At 53.4% G+C, this 23,067-nt stretch overlaps 2 protein-coding genes across 2 annotated transcripts; one reads left to right on the top strand and one right to left on the bottom strand.

Moving 5' to 3' along the window:
• Positions 1-1,232: 1,232 nt before the first annotated feature.
• On the bottom strand, positions 1,233-15,837 carry VPS52 (VPS52 subunit of GARP complex). The gene is made up of 20 exons (XM_066274688.1): positions 15,498-15,837; positions 14,622-14,706; positions 14,422-14,474; positions 14,166-14,241; positions 13,908-13,975; positions 12,904-13,079; positions 12,400-12,550; positions 11,834-11,934; positions 11,597-11,729; positions 11,417-11,474; positions 10,604-10,737; positions 10,006-10,161; positions 9,436-9,554; positions 9,007-9,130; positions 7,588-7,683; positions 7,406-7,513; positions 7,130-7,195; positions 2,503-2,614; positions 2,159-2,277; positions 1,233-1,952 (listed from the first exon to the last, which is right to left on the bottom strand). The coding sequence occupies exons 1-20, from the start codon at positions 15,585-15,587 to the stop codon at positions 1,806-1,808; spliced, it is 2,172 nt and encodes a 723-aa protein (XP_066130785.1). The 5' UTR covers positions 15,588-15,837; the 3' UTR covers positions 1,233-1,805.
• A 155-nt stretch (positions 15,838-15,992) lies between these two features.
• On the top strand, positions 15,993-23,006 carry RPS18 (ribosomal protein S18). The gene is made up of 6 exons (XM_066275165.1): positions 15,993-16,030; positions 16,528-16,626; positions 22,320-22,406; positions 22,492-22,593; positions 22,695-22,786; positions 22,887-23,006. Exons 1-6 carry the CDS (start codon positions 16,028-16,030, stop codon positions 22,960-22,962), a joined length of 459 nt encoding a protein of 152 aa, XP_066131262.1. The 5' UTR covers positions 15,993-16,027; the 3' UTR covers positions 22,963-23,006.
• Positions 23,007-23,067: the final 61 nt, after the last annotated feature.

Consider the following 23,067-nt stretch of genomic DNA (forward strand, 5'->3'; position numbering starts at 1 on the left):
TCTGGGCCAATCCGGAGCCGTCCTCAGCCCCCGACATCACCCGGTCGTCCTCCCCTGCACTCAGCCTTGGGCGCCATGACGCTCAAAGCCGCCAGGCCGAGGTTCTGAGATGCGGTTTCCAAAGCCAACGGAACCCGGCTCTGGATGGGGCGGAACCCCAAGAAAAGGGGCGGCCTTCGCCACGCCCCTTCCCGCGGCAGCCAATCAGGAGAGCCCTCCAGCCGTCACTGCTCTAGCTCCGCCTCGGGAACGCGCCCACCTTTCCAATACCGCCCGCGCGCGGGACGCTCCCACACTCGGCGCCCCGACCACGCGGGCCGCTCTCAAGGACGCCTTCTTCCCCGGTACCGCTAGGCGGGGTCTGCACCCCGCGGCATAAGCGGACAGTAGAAACCGCTTTCTTTCCACCGCTCCGCGGGCCCTGGGAGGAAATATTAGGCCTTAGGGGCAGAGGAATCAAAGGAAACATTGCCAAGTTACCGTTTCCCCTTGACTGCCCGCGCTTTCCCCCATAGGATTTCAAGGCTCCCGTGTCTCTCCGATCCAGAGGCCAAGTTCAAAGGACAGGTACAGGCGGAGGCTATAGGAAGACTCCAAATCACAAACGGAAATGGGCGAGGACACCCTGCAAACCTGGCTTACCCCTGCCCCAACGGTGTGCTACATACAGCCCTCTCTCTCTGCAAGGGCTGCAACAGCCACAACCGGAGTGGCTAGGAAGGTGACGCTGAAATCGTGTGGGGGAGCCAAGGTAGCCCTTGGGACAGTACCCGAGGCTGCAGAACCCTATACCCCGCCCTTGCATCTGCTCCCTCCCCCCCACTGATTTGAGAGAGAAGCATCAACTCGTTGTTCCACCTACCGTAGTTGTTCCGATTAGTTGTATACTCACTGGTTGCTTCTCACTTGTGCCCTGACCTGAAATCAAACCCTGTGACCTCCGGCGCTGGGCGACGCTCTACCCACTGAGCACCTGGCCACGGTTGCATCTGCCATTTTAACCAAAGGCCACCTTCCTCGTCAGGTAGATTACTCAAGTGAAATAATCCCCACCTCAAAGCCAATGCAGCCACTTTGGCCTAAAGCAACTAGAGGTCAGAGGTCCCTACTTTTCTGACACCCACTAGGAATGTAAGCCCAGGACATTATTCAGAGATGGAGGTGACCCTGGAGCAGAGATGGGGCTACTTGGAGGCCCCAGGCGGAAGGAGAAAGGAAATGAGAGAGAAGTGTTTATGTCATATTAAATATTTATTGTTCTCTGCAGACTGGCCTTGGAGTACCTCTCAAGTCAAGTGGGGGACTGGTTAGTGTTCAAGTTGCTGAGATCTTAGGTCCAAAAGCTACAGAAAATCACTTTGCATGAAAAAAAGCCCCAATTACGTGGACGCAGTCTCCCCTCGCCACCAATTCCAACAGTTGAGGCTTCACGCCTCAGGACATGGTGTGGAGCTGAGGGAACAGGAGACTGAGGCAGTGCAAGTTTTACTGGAAGAGCCTTGGTTTGAGGGTTTTCTTGGGGGGGACGGTGTCAAACTGGGAGAATGATAAAGGTTGTTTCAGACGCTTAGGGGAAGGTGATTGTGGGAAACCTGAAGACACATGGAGATTCAGAAGGCCAGTTTACCCTGCTGAGGCAGGGCCCTGGGAATGGGGGCGGAGTCCGGAGGCGGGGCCCAGGGAATGGGGGCGTGTCATAGACTTGCGAGGTTAGGGACCTGGAAGGGGCATGCCAGGTGAAGAAGGGTATGGGACAGAGTACAAGAGTCCACGGAGAGGGCTGGCGAATCCCGGGCTCCGGCGCGTCAGAAGTTGGGCTTGTGCTTCTTGAGCTCCACCATAAGGTGGTGGATGTTGATGAGCTCGGCCCGGGCAGGGAGCGCGCGGAGCTGGGGCTGCGACAGCACCCGGTGGAAACGATGATAGAGCTGGATCAGCTGGGTCAACGCTCCCTGGTCAGAGAAAGTCAAGGGGAGCTCAGACTGGGGTGGGGGGGTGCTGAGGACGATGACTGAGAATCGGGCTAGGGCTCATCCAGAACTTCTGGGCACAGCTGCCAGTTGAAGGCTAAGGGTCCCTGGGGTGATGCTGCGTCCAGGGCAGAGAGAAAAGCAGTGACAGGGCAGGGTGCAAGCGGGGGCAGGGAGCCGCAGGTCACCTGGATGATACTCGTTCCGTTTCGGAAATTGGTGAAACTCCGCATTACATCCTGACTCAGGGACTCCACGGATGACTTCCAGGAACTACCAAAGCCGCGGATCAGCTGAGTGACCCGGGCTGAGGGCAGGAGGAAAGCGAGTGTCAGACAGGGCCTTGGCTGACCAAGCTCTGACTCCACGAGGTCCTCTCCAGGGCACAGCCACCCTCAGCATCCAACGCCCCGCCTGGTCTCCTCCCAGCCCCCTCTTTCCCCGTCACCCACTCCCCACGTGGGCCACACCCTCATTTTTCTTTCCCAGTCACCTCACAACCGACCCCATCACGGCCACACCCTCCTCCTACCTTCTTCCCCTCGGAGCCGTTCAGCCTGCCCACGTTCAATCAAAGCCTCCGCCTCCTTCACAAATGCCACCAGACCCCCAAAAGGGGGAGACAGCAACTCCTCAATGAATTCCTGGAGAAACACACACACACAGAGTTGAGTAGAGAACAGCTAAAGCCTGCAAAGTTCATACACTTTAAGAAACTGCTGGTCTCACAAAAGGTAGGGGAAATTGGACAGACAGGGAGACAGGAATAGCCAGACAGGAAGGGAGAGAGAGGAACCGCATCAACTCATAGCTGCACCACCTTAGTTGTTCACTTGATTGCATTCTCATATGTGACTACACCGGGGGCTCCAGCCGAGCCAGTAACCCCTTACTCAACCCAGCGACCATGGGGTCATGTCTATGATCCCACGCTCAACCCAGCGACTGCACTTAAGCCAGGTGAGCCTGCACTCAAGCCAATGACCTCAGGGTTCTGAACTTCAGTCCTCAGCACCTCAGGCTGACGATCTATCCACTGTGCTACCACCTGTTCAGGCACAAGAGGTAGGGGAAATCTTTAAAGCTCCCCCTTCTCAAAAACAAACCAAGAAACTAGCTTGTGCTGGGAGCAGACCACCAGGAAATTGGGGTCAGAGCTGGAACCAGAGGGCTGGTGATGGGAGAGGCACGGCTACCAGAGGCAAATGGCCATGGCCACTCTGCTCTCTGGGAACTGCGCCTGACTCCAGCCTCGGGGGGGAGCTGCGTCTCTCACGAGCCCCAGAGGTGCCAGGGTGGCTCAGGCGGAAGGCATCTTTCAGTACCGCAACAACAGAGGCAAACCCTTTCGGAAGGAAAACATTCTCAATCTCAGTTTAGTCCCACGTGACCCCACACACACTGAGATCAAGCAATGACTCAAAGACCAGACACAAAATAAACCAATCAGTCATGTAGAAAATAAATAATGCCAACATTAGAAACTGTCAGATACCTACAGTTGTATGTTATCTTTTTAATTGATTTGAGGGAGAAAAACATTGATTTGTTGTCCATTCACCCATGCATTCATTGGTTGGTCCTTGTACGTGCCCTGACCTGGGACTGAACCTACAACCTTGGCACGTCAGGACGACACTAACAAACGGAACTACCCAGCTAGTGCCTACACTTGCAGGTTTGTTTTGTTTTGTTTTTTACAGGGACAGTAAGAGAGTCAGAGAGAGGGACAGACAGGAATGCAGAGATGAGAAGCATCAATCATCAGTTTTTCACTGCAACACCTTAGTTGTTCACTGATTGATTTCTCATATGTGCCTTGACCGGGGGGCTACAGCAGACCGAGTAACCCCTTGCTCGAGCCAGCAAACTTGGGTCCAAGCTGGTGAGCTATGCTCAAACCAGATGAGCCCGCGCTCAAGCTGGTGACCTCGGGGTCTTGAACCTGGGTCCTCCGCATCCCAATCCGATGCTCTATCCACTGCACCACTGCCTGGTCAGGCTCACTTGTAAGTTTTTTGTGAGTTTTTGTAAGTTTTTTATGAAACATTTAAAGTAGTTAAAAGATAAAGATACAAAAATGACCATTAAGATTAGGAATGGGGAGACTTGAAACAAAATGGAATTTAAAAAAAAATTTTTTTTTGGCCCTGGCCTGTTAGCTTAGTGGATAAAGCAGGCGTGGCCAACATTTTCTGCCCCTGGACCAGATTAGAAATAAAACCTTTCTTCACGGGCCAGATGAAATATTAAAATTAAAAAATGTTAAATACAAAACCGATTCGTTTAAGTAAACAAAATTTTATTATGTAATTTGTTTATGAATAAATGTAAGTATTTAGTACAACAAATTAACAAAAAAACTAATGTGATGTGTTGAGGCACTTTGCATTGCCTATTTTTTTAATATCTGGCTCTATACCTGTAGTAGCTATTCTTAACAGCATCCAAATGTAAATCATTCCATCTTGATCTTGTACTTTTATTTAGATTCATTAAAGAAAAAGTTTGGTCACAAATATAAGTTGAGCTGAAGATTACTGAAGATATCGTAGTTCATGTATAACGATTTAAAAGTACCACTTATTTCCCCAGTGCGCCGTGCAGAGAATACTAACAATTTAATTGCGGGCTGCATAAACTCATTATGTGGGCTGGATCTGGCCGCGGGCCGTATGTTGGCCGTGCCTGGGATAGAGCGTCGGCCCGGTGTGCGGACATCTCAGGTTCGCTCCCCGGTCAGGGCACACAGGAGAAGCGACCATCTGTTTCTTTCCCCTCACTCTCCCCCTTCTCTTTCTCTCTCTCTCTCTCTCTCTTCCCCTCTCACAGCCAATGGCCTGAGATCACACAAAGGATCCATATGTAGAATACATAAAGAATTCTTTTAAATCAAAAAGAAACACACAACTCAACTTCTTTGAGTTTTTTCAAAGAACATTTATTATAATTTCTGATGCCAATATCCTCAAGCTGGTCTGTACAGCGAATATGGGAATAAAGGCAACCAGCCTCCCAGTTCCCCTCCTCTCCTGGGAAGCCCGGGAGACATTCAATCTCCTGGCCTTTGATTTACTTATCTATTGATTTTTGTGTTTCTCATTTCCCTTTAAGTTTTTTTAAATAACTTCAGTGTTCTTTTGTATTGGTTCCAGGTGTACCGCAGAGTGATTAGACAACCGGATGTTACAAAGCGTTCCCTGTATTTCCAGGGCCTGCCTGGCACCACGCAATCACTAAGTATTACTGGCAGTACTCCCTGTGCCGCGCTTTCCGTGCCGTGACTGTTCTGTAGCCACCGAGCGGTACTTCCTACTCCCCTCACCTCCTGCCCCCGGCTCCCCACCTCTGGCAACCACCAGTCCAGTCTCTGCGTCTACGAGTCTGTTTCAACTTTGTTTGTTCATTTATTTTCTTAGATTCCACATATACTGGTAAGTGAAATCATACGGCACTTGTCTTCCTCTGACTGATTTCACTTAGCCAAACAGGTCCATCCATGTTGTAGCAAATGGTAAGATTTCCTTCTTTCTTATGGCCAAGTAATATTCCAGTGTATGTGTGTACACACACACAGGGAGCATACAGTTTCAAATTAGTGTTACGGTTTCTTCAGATAAGTACCCAGAAGTAGAATGGCTGGGTCACAGACCCATTTTTAATCTCCCGAGGACCCTCCGTACTGCTTTCCACAGTGGCTGCACCAGTCTGCGTTCCCACCAGCAGTGCAGGAGGGTTCCCTTTTCTCCACACCCTCGCCAGCACTTGTTGTGTGTTGATTTGTTAATGAGAGCCATTCTGACGGTGTGAGAAGGTATCTCACTGCGGTTTTAATTTGTATTTCTCTGATGATGAGTGATTTTGAGCATCTTTTCATGTCTGCTGGCCATCTGTATGTCCTCTTTGGAGGAGTGTCTATTCAGGTGTTCTGCCCATTTTTTAATTGGATTGTTTTGATATTGAGTGAACTGAATTTTTTAAAAGGTCACATACTATGACACATTTTAATTTTTTAAAAGATTTTTTTACTTATTGATTTTAGGGAGAGGAGAGAGAGAGGCAGTGTGGGAGGAGCAGGAAGCATCAACTCGTGTTGTTGCTTCTTGTATGTGCTTTGACCAGGCAAGCCCAGGGTTTCAAATTGGCGACCTCAGCATTTCAGGTCAACACTTTACCCACTGCGCCACCACAGGCCAGGCTATGACAGCCATTTTACAGAGACATTGTATGGCTACTTAACATTAGAACTGATGCTCTATTTCATTAGTATTAAGAAAAATGCAAATCAAGACCCCAGTGAGAGACATACCAGAAAGGCAAATAGTGTGCTAACGCCCCGTGTTGGAGAAACTAACGGCTCACTGAGCACTCTTACACGCTGCAGGGAAGGACTCAACTGGACACATCCACGGGAAAAGCGAGCTGGCGCTGTCTCCTGAAGTTACATGCTGGCATCCCCTACGAGCAGCAAGCCTAATCCACACTCCATGAGGAACCTGTGATAAAACTGCCCTACATCTACGTGCGCTGAGACACAACTGCTCAAAAGAAACAAAGCTGAAACAGATGCATGGGCACCCAGCAGACTGATGGTGGCCGAGGGGCGGGGCTCGGGGCTGGGTGACAATGATGAGGGGCTGAAGTACAAACCAGCAGTTACAGAACCGTCACGGGACGTCAAGTACGGCACAGGGCACACAGTCGACAGTACTGTCCTACAGTAACTGCGGGGGGTGCCCGGCGGCTACACTCGGTCAAGCATGTGGCTGTCTAACTGCCATGCTGCACACTCAGTTAATAAAAACAATGCTGAGAGTAAAACGTAGCTGGAAAATAAAAAGCCGAATTTAAAAAAGACATACTGTTCATAAGACCGTGCTCACAACAGCAGAAATGATGGAAATAATCCAAATGTCCTCAGTGGAGAATGTTATACTCACACAAGTAACTTTATATTGCAGTAAAAAAGAATGAGCTACAGCCAGGGGCTAATAACATGATCATATTAGAAAAATGCGGGGGAAAACCCTGATTTCATTTTTGTGACACTCAAAAAATAGAACTCAGTAATTACTGTTTTAGCACTCCCTACACACACACCCCCACACACAGAGGACACAGCACAGGGCTGTCCTGGTCTGTCCCCCACGCCACCCTACCTGTGTCCGGGCGTTGAGCAGCTGCTGGAAGCTCTCCACCTCCTTGCTGTCGTCCGCCGCCCGCTCCTAGGAGACGAGAGGGAAGTCTCAGGCTCGGGGAGCAGCGCCCTCACCGCCGGACAGCCCTTCCTTCGGCAGTCACTGCCCTCGGCCGGACATGTGCCAGACTGCAGAGTAAACCCCAGACAAGACCAACAGACCCCCTGCCCTGAGAGCCGGCAGACGGCGCGGGCACCCGAAGTCGCCAGGCAGAACAGAGAAGCCGGGCAGCGTTACCATCAGCACGCCCAGCATCATGTCGTAGTTGTTGATCAGAAACACGAGCTGCTCCTTCCTGGAGGAGAACTCGGCCGCCACCCGGAGGACAAAGTTCTCCACCTCCACCTGGAAGAGCGGGAAGGAGGTGAGGAGCAGGCGAGGGCACGGGGCCCTCCTCAGCCCGGCGGCGGCCGCCCTACCTGGAGCTGCCCCAGCAGCTGCATCGTCCGCTCGTTGGGAATCGTCTGATTGATGCTGACCAGAGCAGAGGAGAACTCTGCGTAGCGGCGTGTGATCTGGGGAAAGACGGTGGGAGAAGAATCACTCCGAGCCCCGGACAGGCCCCAGCCCCGTGTGACTCCCACCTCCGGGCCCACAAACAGTGCCCCACCACTGCGTGCCCCCACACTCCGGACGGCCCCTCACCCATGTGGCTAGACCACCCACCGGGCCCAAGTCAGCCACACAGACAAACCTCCACTGGGCCCAAGCCACGCAGACAAATCCCCACCGGGCCCAACGCAGCCACGCAGACAAACCCCCACAGGGCCCAACGCAGCCACGCAGACAAACCCCCACAGGGCCCAATGCAGCCACGCAGACAAACCCCCACAGGGCCCAATGCAGCCACGCAGACAAACCCCCACAGGGCCCAATGCAGCCACACAGACAAACCTCCACTGGGCCCAAGGCAGCCATGCAGACAAACCCCCACAGGGCCCAATGCAGTCACGCAGACAAACCCCCACAGGGCCCAAGGCAGCCACGCAGACAAACCCCCACCGGGCCCAATGCAGTCACGCAGACAAACCCCCACAGGGCCCAAGGCAGCCACTTAGACAAACCCCCACTGGGCCCAAGGCAGCCACGCAGACAAACTCCCACTGGGCCCAATGCAGCCACACAGACAAACCCCCACAGGGCCCAAGGCAGCCACGCAGACAAACCCCCACCGGGCCCAATGCAGTCACGCAGACAAACCCCCACAGGGCCCAAGGCAGCCACTTAGACAAACCCCCACTGGGCCCAAGGCAGCCACGCAGACAAACTCCCACTGGGCCCAATGCAGCCACACAGACAAACCCCCACAGGGCCCAAGGCAGCCACGCAGACAAACCTCCACTGGGCCCAAGGCAGCCACACAGACAAACCCCCACAGGGCCCAAGGCAGCCACGCAGACAAACCCCCACAGGGCCCAAGGCAGCCACTTAGACAAACCCCCACTGGGCCCAAGGCAGCCACGCAGACAAACCCCCACAGGGCCCAATGCAGCCACTTAGACAAACCCCCACCGGGCCCAATGCAGCCACGCAGACAAACCCCCACAGGGCCCAATGCAGCCACGCAGACAAACCCCCACAGGGCCCAAGGCAGCCACGCAGACAAACCCCCACCGGGCCCAATGCAGTCACGCAGACAAACCCCCACAGGGCCCAAGGCAGCCACTTAGACAAACCCCCACTGGGCCCAAGGCAGCCACGCAGACAAACCCCCACCGGGCCCAACGCAGCCACGCAGACAAACCCCCACAGGGCCCAACGCAGCCACGCAGACAAACCCCCACCCAAGCTCAGAACCTCGCCTCCAGGAAGCCCTCCGTCACCCTGCCCTTCCTCACATAGTGGGGCCGAGTGTCCAGCCCACCAAGGCGCTGAGGGTCGGTGTTTCGGACACTCTGGACATTCATCTCCAGGATCAGCTCAAACCGGGGCCACAGCAGGGCGAGCACCTGCTCCCAGTACCTGTGGGCTTAAGTGGAGTCAGTCAACGGCCAGCTGGCCCAGAATGTCAGGGTCAGGGGCGGGGTGGGGAGGGGTGTGTGTGTGGGGGGAACGCGTCCTATTCTGGGGCATCCTGCAGTGACAGTTAGTGGCTGGTGCTGGTCCAGCGGGATGTGAAGGGTGACTGAGAACTAGCAGCCTGCCCCCCGGCAGGTAAGAGGGAAGATGGTCAATGGTACACATCACCAGGCGCCTGAGAGTCAGGCCAGAGTCATGTAAGACCAAGAGTTCAAGGCCAGAAGGGCTTCGAGGACCAGAACAGCGACCTGTCCAGGGCGGGAACGTCCCTCTTGGCGGCGATGTTGCGGAATCGGAGGACGATGTGGATACAGAGGAACACAGCAATGGCGTCGTAGCAGTCGGCGAGGTAGGACTCCAGGTGTTTCTGTAATTTAGGGACAGGGACAGGGCTGAAAGAGAACGTTCCTTTGCCCTCCCAGTGGCTACAGACAAACTCACGTGGCTCCTTTGGGGGTGGTCCCTGGGAGAGGGGAGAGGTATCTACAAGGAAAACGCCCCCTCCCTTCTGTCCGTTGGCCACTCGGGGGTCCTGCCTTGCTCACCAGGGTCTGTGACAAGCCTTTACAGAATCCAGGCTGAACACCAAGGTTTAGGGGGCCTGTTTTCAGGTACTGCCTGAGTTTGCATAAGCGGTAGGGGCAGCCTGGGGACCCCAAACTTTGAGGGTTTAGTGGGGAGTCACACTGGGAGTACTAGGCTTAAGACGTTTTAGAATGAAGGGTCCTGGTTTCAAGACCACCAGAGCTATGACCCTCCCACAATGCTGATAGGGACCGAGGACATGGGGGCCTAAGAGCCGGGAGCGAGGAGCTTACCAGGGTCATGCTGAGCGTGCGGCCCATGACGGCGTGGAAGAGGTCATGCGCAGCCGGGCCAGACACAACAAAGAATTCACAGATGAAGAGATACTCCCGGCAGGAGTTGTCCAGGAGGGCGTAGTGCTGGCTGCGAAACAGGGCCTCAAATGGGTACTAGGACGGCAGGGCAAAGTGGAGACAGAGGGTGAACCCCAGCACTAAGCCCCACAGACAGGGCCAGGCAATCGGCAGACCTGCGCACTGAGGGCTCAGACGACCCTTCCCATGTAACCCAAGTCTCCTAGGCTGTAGCACAGCCTCATGAGCGGGCAGGGACAGAAGGGGACAAGGAGTACGAGCCAACAGCCCACCCCATCTGTGCAGCTACTCCTGCGTCCATCTCCACACTGCCTCAGGACATGTCACTCACTCCCCTCGGCGAGCCTGTCCTTCACACGCCCTACGGTGCCACCCTCTTCACATCACAGACACTAGGGGACTGTACAGGCCGCTCCCAGGGCTCAGGGGATCGATGGAGGGGCCTGCGTGGGGGGAAGCTCTGCCCATCCCGACCCAGCTAAGCCACCCCTCCACGCCGGAAGCCTCCTCCTCCTACCCTCTGTTCTCCCCGCTGCGCGGTGTGGGGCACCAGGATGGGGGCCTCCAGCTCAGTGGGGGCAATGACAGAGCCCCGGGTCCCCAGGGTGAAGATGGTGTTTCTGCTTCGCAAGGATGGCTTCGAAAAGAACCGTGAGGGGTCAGTTAGGGAAAACAGTAAGATCACACTCAGGACTTCCAGGTCGTCCTACCTGCCCCCCCTTCTTTGTATTTTTCCCGAGGTTAGACAGACTCCCGCATGTGCCTGACCGGGATCCACCCGGCATGCCCACCAGGGGGTGATGCTCTGGCCATCTGGAGCACAGCTCCGATGCAATGGGAGCCATTCTAGCACCTGAGCTGGAGGCCCTGGAGCTGTCCTCAGCGCCTGGGCCAACCTTGCTCCTATGGAGCCTTGGCTGAGGGAGGGGAAGAGAGAGACAGAGAGGAAAGAGAGGGGGAGGGGTGGAGAAGCAGATGGGCACTTCTCCTGTGTGCCCTGGCCAGGAATCGAACCCCAGACTTCCACACGCCGGGCCAACGCTCTGCCACTGAGCCAACCGGCCAGGGCCCTACCTGCCCCTCTTTCTCAGAACTGGCGCCCCAGTCCACCCGACACCTGTCAGTGGGCTTCAGGAAACATCTACACCCGGCATCGTATGCACAACTTAAGTATCAACATGCTCTTTTTCTCTGGGAAGGAGGACGGCCACAGCCTTTATCAGTCTCGAAGGGGCTGGCCCCACAGAGAAAGGTCAGCAGCAGCTCCATGGAGGCCAGGAGCCCTCTGCACTCTCCCGGCCCAGCACAGGCTGCCTCGGCTCTAGGATATCTTTCTTCGCTGTATCTTCCACGCCCATGAGGTCATCCTTCTCAGCGACTTCCTCGTACTGGAGAAGAAGAGAGAGCCGGTAACCACCCCTTCCCACGGCACCATCAGGAATGGCTTTCACGCTGTCCCCCTGGCCCCGTGGCTGTCTCCCCCGGCCCAGCGCGGGCGCCCAGGCCTCACCTGCACCTTCATGAGCCGCCCCAGGTAGGAGCGGTAGTAGGACAGGTAGATCTTGCTCAGCGTCTCCACATACTCGTCCCGGATCTCCTTGGCCGTGGCTCTCTCGTTGCCCATCAGGAACTGATAGAAGAACCTGGGGGGAAGGGGTGCAGGGACCCGTCAGTCTCCCCACCCGCCCAAGAAACCGAACAGCCCGCGGGGCCGCGCAGGCGCAGAGACCGGCCTTCCCGCGGCCACCTGTACTTCAGCAGGGCCGTCTGCGGGATCTGATAGTTGGTCATCGGCTTTCGGAAGGAATAAATCTTCTGAAGGATGAACTCTCGGATCTTGGTCACCGCCTAGATGTGGGGGATCAAACACCGGGCGTGAGTTGCCACCTCTGTACTGTGTGGGCGCATTAGGGGAGGGTGGCGAAGGTGAGACGTGCGTGTGTGTGTGTGTGTGTGTGTGTGTAGAATACGTCCTCAGTGTTTTTCCTAAGAGTTTCAGGGGACCCCAGAGATGTGAGCTTGAATCCTGCAGGGAAAGGCGGAGGTGAAGTTCTTGGGGAGGCTACGAGTTCTGCCAAGAAACTCCAGGGTGCAGATGTTGGGGGGCGGTTCCAACAGTCTGTGGGGAACCCCTCACCCAGGGTGCGGTGCAGGTGTTGGAGGGGTTACAGCAGTCTGTGGGGTACCCCTCACCCCAGGGTGCGGTGCAGGTGTTGGAGGGGTTCCGGCAGTCTCTGGGGTACCTCTCACCCCAGGGTGCGGTGCAGGTGTTGGGGGGTTCTGGCAGTCTGTGGGGTACCCCTCAGCCCTCACCTTGACCCGGAGCCGGTCGAGCACCCCTCTGACGTCTGCACAGGCCGCTGTGCCTCTTGCCTCCTGCTCTCGGACAGCAGCTGCCTTGGCGTCCAGTTCCTGCAGCTGTTCCAGGAATCGGGGCTCTGTCACTGGAGCCTCCAGAATGGCCCTGGGTGGCGTGGAGCGGTGGGACAAGTTAGGAGGGAGACCCAGACATCCCTAGTTCAGAACCACATCCCTCACATCCGGCCTCTGTCCCCTTTACCTTCCTGTGCGCACTGCAGTCAGGACTTATGTCAGTTTCCTGCCCCTAAACCACCCCACCACTCCCCTGGCCCTGACTGGTTCTTCATCTTTGATGCCTAAAGCATGCCCTAGGTTCGAAAGAGCGGTCAACCCAACCACCAGTTTCTGGAAGGCGCCTGATGACCCAGCGCCAGGAAACCCAGGTGGTAAGCAGGTGAGTCAGCCCGGCTCATCAACCTGCTACAGACACTGTGACCCTTCGAACCGGTAACTCACGTGACCAGAGCAGAGGGCACGACCAGACCATCGACAAGCTCTCCAAGTCTCCCCCGCACTGCTTGGCGGTTTCGAAGCCGGATGTTCATGGCTCCTGACTGTTCCTGCAGTGTCCGGATCTCAGAGCTGATGGAGCTGAGGTCGCTCTGAAAAGCCCCCAACATCTGCTCCATGCGCTAGGGAAAGGCAGAGGTGTTGCACAGGGTTGGCAGGGGAGAAGTGGGCCCCCTAAGTGCACTGGTGGCCTCCGGGACCTGTCAGCCCATGCGGGCAGCAGGTGATGAAGGGAGAGGTACCCCAAACAGTAACGTTAGTTATGACAATAACACCAACAAAGGCTACCGAGGTCATGCTGCAAGTGACTCTAACTGTTCCCACGTGAGGTTGCCAACCTAAAGAAAGGCACCAGAGCCTGGCCTGTGGCGGTGCAGTGGATAAAGCATCCACCTGGAATGCTGTCCCAACCCCCAGGTCAAGGCACCTACAAGAAGCAACTATGAGTTGAGCTTCCTGCTCCTTCTCCCCCCTTCTTTCTCCCCTCTCTCCAAAACTCAATAAATAAAATCTAAAAAAAAAAAAAAGGCCCGGCCAGTGGCTCAGTGGTAGAGTGTCGGCCCAGCGTAAAGATGTCCCGGGTTCGATTCCCGGCCAGGGCACACAGGGGAAGCGCCCATCTGCTTCTCCACCCCTCCCCCTCTCCTTCCTCTCTTCCCCTCCCGCAGCCAAGGCTCCATTGGAGCAAAGTTGGCCCCAGTGCTCAGGACAGCTCCATGGCCTCCGCCTCAAACACTAGAATGGCTTCAATTGCAACAGAGGAACGGCCCAGATGGGCACAGCATCGCCCCCTGGTGGGTGTGCCAGGTGGATTCTGATCAGGTGCATGCGGAAGTCTGTTTGTCTGCCTCCCCACTTCTCACTTCAGAAAAATACAAAAAAAGGAATAGCACCAGAGACCATGATCTGGTTTAGGATTATTCTAGGGGTTCCAGGTCATGGTTACTAACCTCAAGGACAGCATCACAGGCTGTGATCTGGTAGTGCAGAGATGCTATGTTCTCACTCTCTTGGATATCTGACCCACAGAACGTCAAGGGGCGTCAGTGTGAAGATGGAGAGCCTCGGACCTGCAGGCCCTCTCCGGTGTCTCCCTGAGGTGACAGAAACCTCAGAGAGAAGACGTCATCCCCAGCTCACTGTCTGCAACCATGCTCCACAAAACCCCCACTGTAACAACACCACCATTTCCCTCTGCTGCAGGATACAGTCCCGAATCGACTTCTGTTCAATCTGCTGTAACTCCAGCTCCACCTGCTTTGAGTAGTGACGGAGATCCACACCCTGGGAGAACGTAAACATAACAGGTCAGGCGGAAGTCACAGTGGAACAGAATCATCGAAAGACTAGAAGAGAAGACACCACAATGATAGTATAAGCATGGAAACTGTTTCCTTTTTCCATTTTTTTTTTCTTTAAAGGGAAGGTAAGGAGGAAGCAGGTTCGTATAACGGAAAGCCTCACCGTTTTAAGAGCTTCCTTTACTAACTCATCCTCCAGATTGGCCTGAATGTGAACTGGAAACAGAAGTTTATTATGAGCGTTTGGTGCCACAGCTCCCTGTCCACACACTGAACATCTGCACATCAACCCCTGGCCTTACTCCATCCCCCGGTGCCTCTCAGACTATAGGCACTGTGCCTCCACCCCAGGCCACCACTTACCGTCCACTTCATCCAGGATAAATTCATCGGAGGTGATGTCTAACTCTCCGAGTTGTAATGGCTCCTGAAGACCAGACCCACCCCCCTGGAGAGAGATAAGTTAATGAGAAAGGAAACAGGGAAAGACTGCATTTTATATTTTTACAATGGGGTAATTCCTAATCCTTCACGGGGGAAGGAACTCTAAACGGGGAGCCATAGGTCCTGAGTCAAAAAATTCCAAGAGTCTCACATAATACCCAATCTGTGACTTAGGGCTGATGGGCAGGAAATAGGACAAGCGGCCAGACAACCCACCTAGAGCAGTGGAGGTGTCTGAGTAAGAAAGATTAGGAGTGGCAGAGGCAGAGCAGAACTTGCAGTTGAATTTAGGGACCGTCCACACTCCCGCTATCTTAGGAATTCTATCAAAAGCCCCCTGGGGAGCTGCGTTCTAGAAATGTCAGCTAACAACACAGTGTTTTACCTGCATGCCAGATGCCATCTTAAATATGCTAATTCATCTACCTAACAACCTATATGGTAGGTCTTATGATTTTCTTTCCCTTAGGGATGGCACAGAGAGGACACAGCGGGTAGCAGAGCTGGAAGGAAAACCAAGCAATCTGGCTCCAGAGGCCAGGTTTCTAACCTTTACACGGCACCGCTTCTCTGTTCAGCCCCAAATGTGAAAATTAATTGACACCGAGTCGAGCACTCCGGGCCCTGCTCAGGGTAGGGTCGGGTCGGGTCGGGTCGGATCCCAGGGAGGGCTACAGAGAGCACCTCCGGTAGCCGCCGAGCTCCCCACCCTATGTCTACACTCAGCCCAGGTCCTTCTGACGCGAGGACGACAGGACGAGAGAACCAGGAGGAGGGAAAGCCCTGCATTCTCACCAGCGGACCCTCATCCTCCTCCATGTCTGAGGCTCCGGCCCGCAACACCAGCTCCCGGGCGGCTGCCGCCATAGTGGCAGCGGCAGCCATGCAGCTCAGCCTCACTTCCGGCAGCTGTCGTTCGCAGCGAGTCGGTTCCCCGGAACGGAACGACAAGTCTAGAGTGCCTCGCAGAGCGCGAAATCGTTCCCAGATACTTGCGTTCAATTGTTCGACTCCAGCCTTCCCTTTCAAGCTCTAACCACTCCACCTAAATACAAATGATCACTGGAAGCCTTGAGCACAATCTCACCCGGAACCTTCTCTGATCTTTCACCCCAACACTTGACGAACTGTAAACAGACCGCACCGGAAGTTGTGGCAACCAATGCAGGCTCTCAGAAATCGAGGGGACTTCACCCCCGCACAAGAAGCAGTTTCCGGAAGCTCTTTACCCGAGTCCGCCCCGCCTCTTCCGCCTGCTCCCTATAAAAATCTGTTGCGTCACTTCCGCTCTCTCTTCCACAGGAGGCCTACACGCCGTTGGCGCCATGGTAAGACTCCAATCCGCCTTGGGGATCCGGCGACATCGGAACTGGGGCAGGGAAAGTCTGCTATCGGGGAGCCGAGAACACCCTGTCTTAGGGGCCTGCGACTTTCCGTGTGGAACTTTCGGATCGCGCCTCTGGGAAGGAACGACTAGAGACGTGTCGTTTTACTGGGGAGTGGGGCCAGGAGGAAGAGTCGTTCCCCGGGCGCTCGAAAGCGGCGACCGGCTCTGGGCGCGTTTGGGGGACCTCCGGCCTCTGCCCCTCGCACAGAGTGCACTTTTGGAAACAGGCAGATGGGTCCTGTCTCCCAGGGGTTGCATTCTCCCCCGAGCACTTTCGTGTACCTGCGGCCCCGCAGGACTAAGGAGGTCGCCGTCGGTGTGGACACACCTGAGCACGGGGCGCGTTGCTCCCTGTGTCCCGAGTGTAACGTGCCCGTGGGGGTTTGTGATGTGATCGTAGCTCAACCGGTGTGTACTTTCTCCCCCCAATCTGATCAGTCTCTAGTGATTCCCGAGAAGTTCCAGCACATTTTGCGAGTACTCAACACCAACATCGATGGTCGGCGGAAGATAGCCTTTGCCATCACTGCCATTAAGGTAAAGTGTAGGGTAAAGGAGTGGACGATAGAAGTGGAAGCCTGGGTTCTTCCGACCTTAAAAAGCTGTGAGGCAAGGTTGTGGAAACATAAGCCCCAACCAGATCATCCCCGCTACTGGGGAGTTCCCTGCACCCCTTTCCACACGGTTTCCCCAAAAGGTAAGTAAGAGTTAGCCAGAAAACGGCCTCCGGTCAAGCCAAAGTACTTCCCCGAGGGAACGGGGAGTGGGTTTGGGTATCCTCCTGAATCCGTAGGGTTTTCCTGGACGGCCAGCCGTCCTGTGAGCGTTCTAGGTTTGGGGTCTGCCCCCTTCCCTCTGCATCGGGACAGCAGCCCTTCCTGTGGCGTGGGTATGCCCTGTAAGTTAGATAACAGTGCATTTGGAGGGGTGAGCAGAAATGCCGACGGATCCCAAGTGTGAGTAAAAGTAGAGGTTGGAAGCCTGACCAGGCGGTGGCGCAGTAGATAGAGCGTCCACTGGGATGCCGAGGACCCAGGTTCAAGACCCCGAGGTCACCAGCTTGAGCGCAGGCTCATCTGGTTTGAGCAAGGCTCACCAACTTGGACCCAAGGTCGCTGGCTCGAGCAAGGGGTCACTCGGTCTGCTGTAGCCCTGCGGTCAAGGCACATATGAGAGAAAGCAATCAATGAACAACTAAGGTGTCACAACGAAAAACTAATGATTGATGCTTCTCATCTCTCTCCGATCCTGTCTGTCTGTCCCTATCTATCTCTCCCTCAGACTCTCTCTGTGTCTCTGTAAAAAAAAAAAAAAGTAGAGGTGGGAAGATTGGCACTGTCTTCTGAGCAGGACGTTCTCAGATGCCAGGGGTGAAAGTCACTGCCCCTCTGCAGTGGGTAGCAGGAACCAGTACTTAACTCATCAGGTGAAGTTGGTGGCTGGAAGCTTGGGTTTCACCCTTCATCAACATAATGACCTCTTAGCCTTCCATCCAGAGAGGGGTATTTTGTTTTTATTTTTTGGAATATGTGTAATTAGTTGTGCAGATGGCTGAATGACTTCTTTCCTACCAGTGTGCCCACCGTTGGTGGGGTCAGGGATAGCCCTGGCTTGTTCACAGCCCCCCCCCCCCCCCCCCACTTCTGGTGCATGCTAGGTGGCTCAGGTGGTGCTAGGGAGTGGCTGTTACCAGCTATGTTGTTAGCTGGTTTTGGAGAGTATTAAAGGAAACCGTGTTTTCCTGATGAGTTCATTCAGAATTAAAGTAGCTTCATCACATTTTCTTGGTTTTTAACCTGTACCATAAGGAGCACAACTTTTATTCTTAATTTGTGTGTAAGAAGGTCGCCTCGGTCTTGGAAACAGCTGTACCTTTTTCAAGGGTTGTCACTAAAGGTAAAAGGTGACTGGCTAATGGGAAGTGTCCCATTAGCCACAATAAGTAAATAAAAGACTTGGTAAGCAAAGTTAACTGGCCTCCTCAAAATGAGTTGGTTTTGTGTTTTACTTTAGTTAAATATCTGTTGTAGCTTTTGTAGTGTAGTAAACAGTTGGACTAAAGCAGTTGCAGGCACTGAATGAGCATTTTGATGAGAAGCCTCTTTAGGAATCCCGACACGCTGATGTCGGTGGGGAAGGTTATTCTATACATGAGTACTGAGGAGTTTGCTAGTTTTGTGAACAGCTGGCAGAGGCAGCTAGCTCTTCCTCCGCTGAGAGAACTAAAGTTTGGAGATAGTCTTTTTATTTTCTTTATTTATTTTTAAGTGAGAGAAGGGGAGATGCTCTCACAGGAGCCCCCTGACCACGATCCACCTGGCAACCTCCACTTGGGGCCAAAGCTAGAATCAATCAAGCCACTGGCTGCGGGAGGGGGAGAGAATCAGTCACTTCTCATGTGTGCCCTGACTAGAAATCAACCCAGGACGTCCAGGCACCTGGCTGACGATCTTATCCACTGAACAACCAGTGAGCTCTTTGGAGGTAGTCTTTTGTTAAAGATCCAGAGTGGGGGAAAGGCGGGCTGAGTGTAGGAAGGAGTGTCTCAAAAGATGTGATTGAAGAAGTGGTCAGCAAAGCAGGTTCAAATCCTGGCCAGGGTACACACAGGAGAAGCACCCATCTGCTTCTCCACCCTTCCCCCTCTCCTTTCTCTATCTCTTTCTTCCCCTCCCGCAGCCAAGGCTCCATTGGAGCACAGTTGGCCCTGGTGCTGAGAATGGCTCCATTGCCTCGGTCTCAGGCACTAAAATGTCTTTGGCCACAAGGGAGCAACAGCCCAGGTGGGCATGCTGGGTGGATCCCTGTCAGGCACATGCGGGAGTCTGACTGCCTCCCGCTTCCCACTTCAGAAAATACAAATAAATAAGTGGTAAGTAAAGTTAACTGGCCAGGGAGGGATGAAGAATGGAGTGGATGCTGACACAAGCAGAAGGGCATTTAGTGGTAGTAAAGATCCTGCAAGATTGTTCTCTGGTGACCCCTTCCTGCTTTCCATTTGGAAACATTGGCTGAGAAAATTTTTGATGAGAAGCGGGGAGGCAGAAAGACAGACTCCCACGTGTGCCCCACCTGGGTCCACTCGGCAAGCCCACTAGGGGGCTATGCTCTGCCCACCTGGGGATGTTGTTCAACTGAGCCTTTTCTTTTTTACAGGGACAGAGAGAGGGATAGATAGGGACAGACACAGGAACGCAGAGGTGAGAAGCATCAATCATCAGTTTTTTGTTGCGACACCTTAGTTCATTGATTGATTGCTTTCTCATATGTGCCTTGACCACAGGCAGCAGACCGAGTGACCCCTTGCTCGAGCCAGCGACCTTGGGTCCAAGCTGATGAGGTTTTTTTTTCTTTGTTTTTGTTTTTGTTTTTCCTCAAGCCAGATGAGCTCACGCTCAAGCTGGTGACCTCGGGGTCTCGAACCTAGGTCCTCTGCATCCCAGTCCGATGCTCTACTCACTGTGCCACTGCCTGGTCAGGCTGAGCCCTTTTTTTTCTTTAAGGGCCTGAGGCCGGAGGTGGGGGATGGAGAATCAGATGGGCGCTTCTCCTGTGTGCCCTGTCCAGGAATTGAACCCGGGACTCTTGCACGCCAGGCTGACACTCTACCACTGAGCCAACCAGCCAGGACATATGCTATGGGTATTCTTTAACATTGGCTGGTCTTCTGTTCTTCCACTAAATTGGGGATAACTGCCATCTTTGGGTTATTGGGAAACGTGGAAGGAGAAGGGTTGGATTTAGTTAACAAGGACTGGGAAGCACCCACTGTTTTTTATGAGGACTTATGCCCAAAGGCCAATCCCTCTGTGAATAACACTTCTAAATACTTCCAGAGAGTCATATTAAGTTGGTATCACCTATTCTATTACATGGTTCAGGCTATTGGACTACAGAGCTGAGTGCTGGTCCCCTGTAGTGTATGTACTCTAAGATGGAGGAAGTAAGGGTGATCTAGGGCCAGCAAAGGGGTCATCTATGGATCCAACGTATAAAATTGACAGGCCATTATTTAGATTCCGTAAATGGGGCTTTCAGAAACCTTAGCTTGACAGCCTGACCAGACGGTGGCACAGTGGGTAGAGTGTCGGACTGGGATGCAGAGGACCCAGTTTCGAGACCCTGAGATTGCCAGCTTTAGTGCGGGCTCTTCTGGTTTGAGCAAAGCTCACCAGCTTGAGCCCAGGTTGCTGGCTTGAGTAAGGGGTCACTGGGTCTGCTGTAGCCCCCCAGTCAAGGCACATATGAGAAAGCAATCAATGAACAGCTAAGGTGTAGCAACAAGAAACTGATGATTGATGTTTCTCATCTCTCTGCATTCCTGTCTGTTTGTCATCCTATCTATCCCTCTGACTCTCGCTCTGTCTCTGGAAAAAAAAAAAAACCTTATCTTGACAGTATCTTTTAAAAAACTTGATTATGGAAAGTTTTAAATATTTTAAAGTAAAGGGAAGAAAATTAATATAATAGCCCCTGTGGTGGGTGTATCATGTAGTTAAATATTGGAGATCTTGTTTCATCTATATCCTTCCCTGTCTACACGTTTTAAGGTAAATCTCAGACATACTATTTCATTTGCACATATTTAAATTTGGAAAACTTATACCCTGGTCTCTTCTGAATCTGATAACTTGATTTACTAGGGCACTATCTTACAGAGGGGAAATACCATCTCATTTCCTGGGGCTAGTGTAATAGGTTACCACATAGCGCAGACTTGTGGGCTTAAAACGACAAGCTTCCTTTCAGTCTGGAGGCTGGCAGGGCTGTGTTCCCTCTGAAGGCTTTGGGAAACTTGTCCTTTTTTTTTTTTTTTTTTGTATTTTTCTGAAGTTGGAAACGGGGAGGCAAACTCCCGCATGCACCTGACCAGGATCCACCTGGCATACCCATCAGGGGACGATGCTGTGCCCGTCTGGGGCGCCACTCTGTTGCAACCAGAGCCATCCTCAGCGCCCAGGCCAACTTTGCTCCAATGGAGCCTTGGGTGTGGGAGGGGAAGGGGTGGAGAAGCAGATGGGCACCTCTCCTGTGTGTCCTGGCCGGGAATCGAACCTAGGACTCCTGCATGCCAGGCCGACGCTCTACCACTGAGCCAACCGGCCAGGGCCGAAACCTGTCCTTTTATATGCTGGTGGTCACCAGCAAGCCTGTATGTCCCTTGTCCTGCAGCTGCATCACGCTCCAGCCTCTTGACTTCATGTGATTGCATGACCTTCCTTCTGTTTCTGTGTCTTCTTTTGTGAGGATATGGTCATTGGATTTAGGGGGTGATCCCTAATCTAGTATAGCCTCATTCTAATGAACCAATATTTTCCAGATTCTGTGTGTTTCCAAATAAGGTTGCATTCTGAGATTCTGGGTGGAGATACATTGTGTGTGTGTGGGGGGGCACTATTTAACCCAGTATACAGGCAGTTCCCTGGGGCCTGGTCATCTTAGGGTGCTAACAGAATCAAGTTAGTGATCTTGAAAAACATGGGGATTCAGTGCGTTATACAGAGAATTATGACCTTGCTTGACCAGGTGGTGGTGCAGTGTATATAGCATGTTAGCCTGGGACACCGAGAAGACCCAGGTTCAAAACCCTGAGGTCACTGGCTTGAGCAACGGGCCACTCACTCTGCTCAACCCCCAGTTGAGGTACATGTAAGAAAGCAATGAACAACTAAGGTGCTGCAACAAAGAATTGATGCTTCTCATCTCTCCCTTCCTGTGTCCATCTGTCACCCTACACTAAGAAAAAAAAAGAATTCTGACCTTTAGAGAATCCAAGCAACTGACAGCCCTACCTTTGGATCAACATTGTTGACCAAAAGACCCTCGTCATGCTGCTTTGAAGCTGTATCTGGTCTGAGAGTCGGGCCTTTTGTCCTCTGCAGGATGGATATCAGAAGGCACTGCTGCGAGTGCCACTGCAGTGTCTGGTGGCCAGCATTGACCAGCAGTGCCTGTGCTGGCCAGCGTCAAAGAAAAGCCCCTGCTCTCCAAGCTCACCTACCTCAAGCTCTCTGGTCTGGGTTCAGCCCTGCTCCTGAACAAACAAAACTATTTTCCTCCTTTCTGATTAGTGGTTTTAGGCTTATCTGGAAAGTGGGTGAGGTACACAGGTCATCTGGAAAAGACCAAGTGCCAGGTTATTGCAGCCCTGCCTTTGTGTGCTATTTGAATAATAAGGCTATAAAGAACCAGAAAACAAACACAGGCCTAATTCCAAAACCTCTCCTCAGGGTGTGGGGCGAAGATACGCTCACGTGGTATTGAGGAAAGCAGACATCGACCTCACCAAGAGAGCAGGGGAGCTCACAGAGGATGAGGTGAGGACAGAAGGGGGCTGGGGCAGGGGCAGGCCCACCTGGCAGGGACGCCCTCTGGATGGATCTGACTCGTCCTGTCTGCCAGGTGGAACGTGTGATCACCATTATGCAGAACCCACGCCAGTACAAGATCCCAGACTGGTTCTTGAACCGGCAGAAGGATGTGAAGGATGGAAAATACAGCCAGGTGTGTGTGGAGATGAGAGATTGGAGAAAGGCGGGCTTCCAATTGGGATAGAATTGGTCGCAGGTGGGGGTGAAACATCCCTCACCCTCTTCCTCATCCAGGTCCTGGCCAATGGTCTGGACAACAAGCTTCGGGAAGACCTGGAGCGGCTGAAGAAAATTCGGGCCCACAGAGGGCTGCGCCATTTCTGGGGGTGAGTTGGGCTGGAGGTCCCCTTTTCCCTCGTGCTCCGTCTCCTCCCATAACTTTCCGTGTAATGTGTATAACCCGTGATTCTGTGTTCTCCCCTGCAGTCTTCGTGTTCGAGGCCAGCACACCAAGACTACGGGCCGCCGGGGTCGCACTGTGGGTGTGTCCAAGAAGAAATAAATTTGTAGGCCTTGTCTGTTAAATAAATAGTTTATACACCTATGGCTCCTTTGTGATTTTTTCTTATGTGGATACTGGTAGGGAATGCTAGCTATCCTGAAGGAC

This window comes from Saccopteryx bilineata, chromosome 1 (assembly GCF_036850765.1).
Source record: "Saccopteryx bilineata isolate mSacBil1 chromosome 1, mSacBil1_pri_phased_curated, whole genome shotgun sequence".
NCBI classification, from domain to species: domain Eukaryota; kingdom Metazoa; phylum Chordata; class Mammalia; order Chiroptera; family Emballonuridae; genus Saccopteryx; species Saccopteryx bilineata.

Excerpts from the sequence above, each read along its gene's own strand:
- VPS52 (XM_066274688.1), bottom strand. The coding sequence starts at position 15,587 with ATGGCTGCCGCTGCCACTATGGCGGCAGCCGCCCGGGAGCTGGTGTTG. Across the intron at positions 14,475-14,621 it reads TATCCTGGATGAAGTGGACG|TTCACATTCAGGCCAATCTG; the intron begins GTAAGTGGTGGC and ends TTCTGTTTCCAG. Across the intron at positions 9,131-9,435 it reads GACGTTCCCGCCCTGGACAG|GTACTGGGAGCAGGTGCTCG; the intron begins GTCGCTGTTCTG and ends TTAAGCCCACAG.
- RPS18 (XM_066275165.1), top strand. Across the intron at positions 22,594-22,694 it reads AGGATGGAAAATACAGCCAG|GTCCTGGCCAATGGTCTGGA; the intron begins GTGTGTGTGGAG and ends TTCCTCATCCAG. Across the intron at positions 22,787-22,886 it reads GGGCTGCGCCATTTCTGGGG|TCTTCGTGTTCGAGGCCAGC; the intron begins GTGAGTTGGGCT and ends TCTCCCCTGCAG.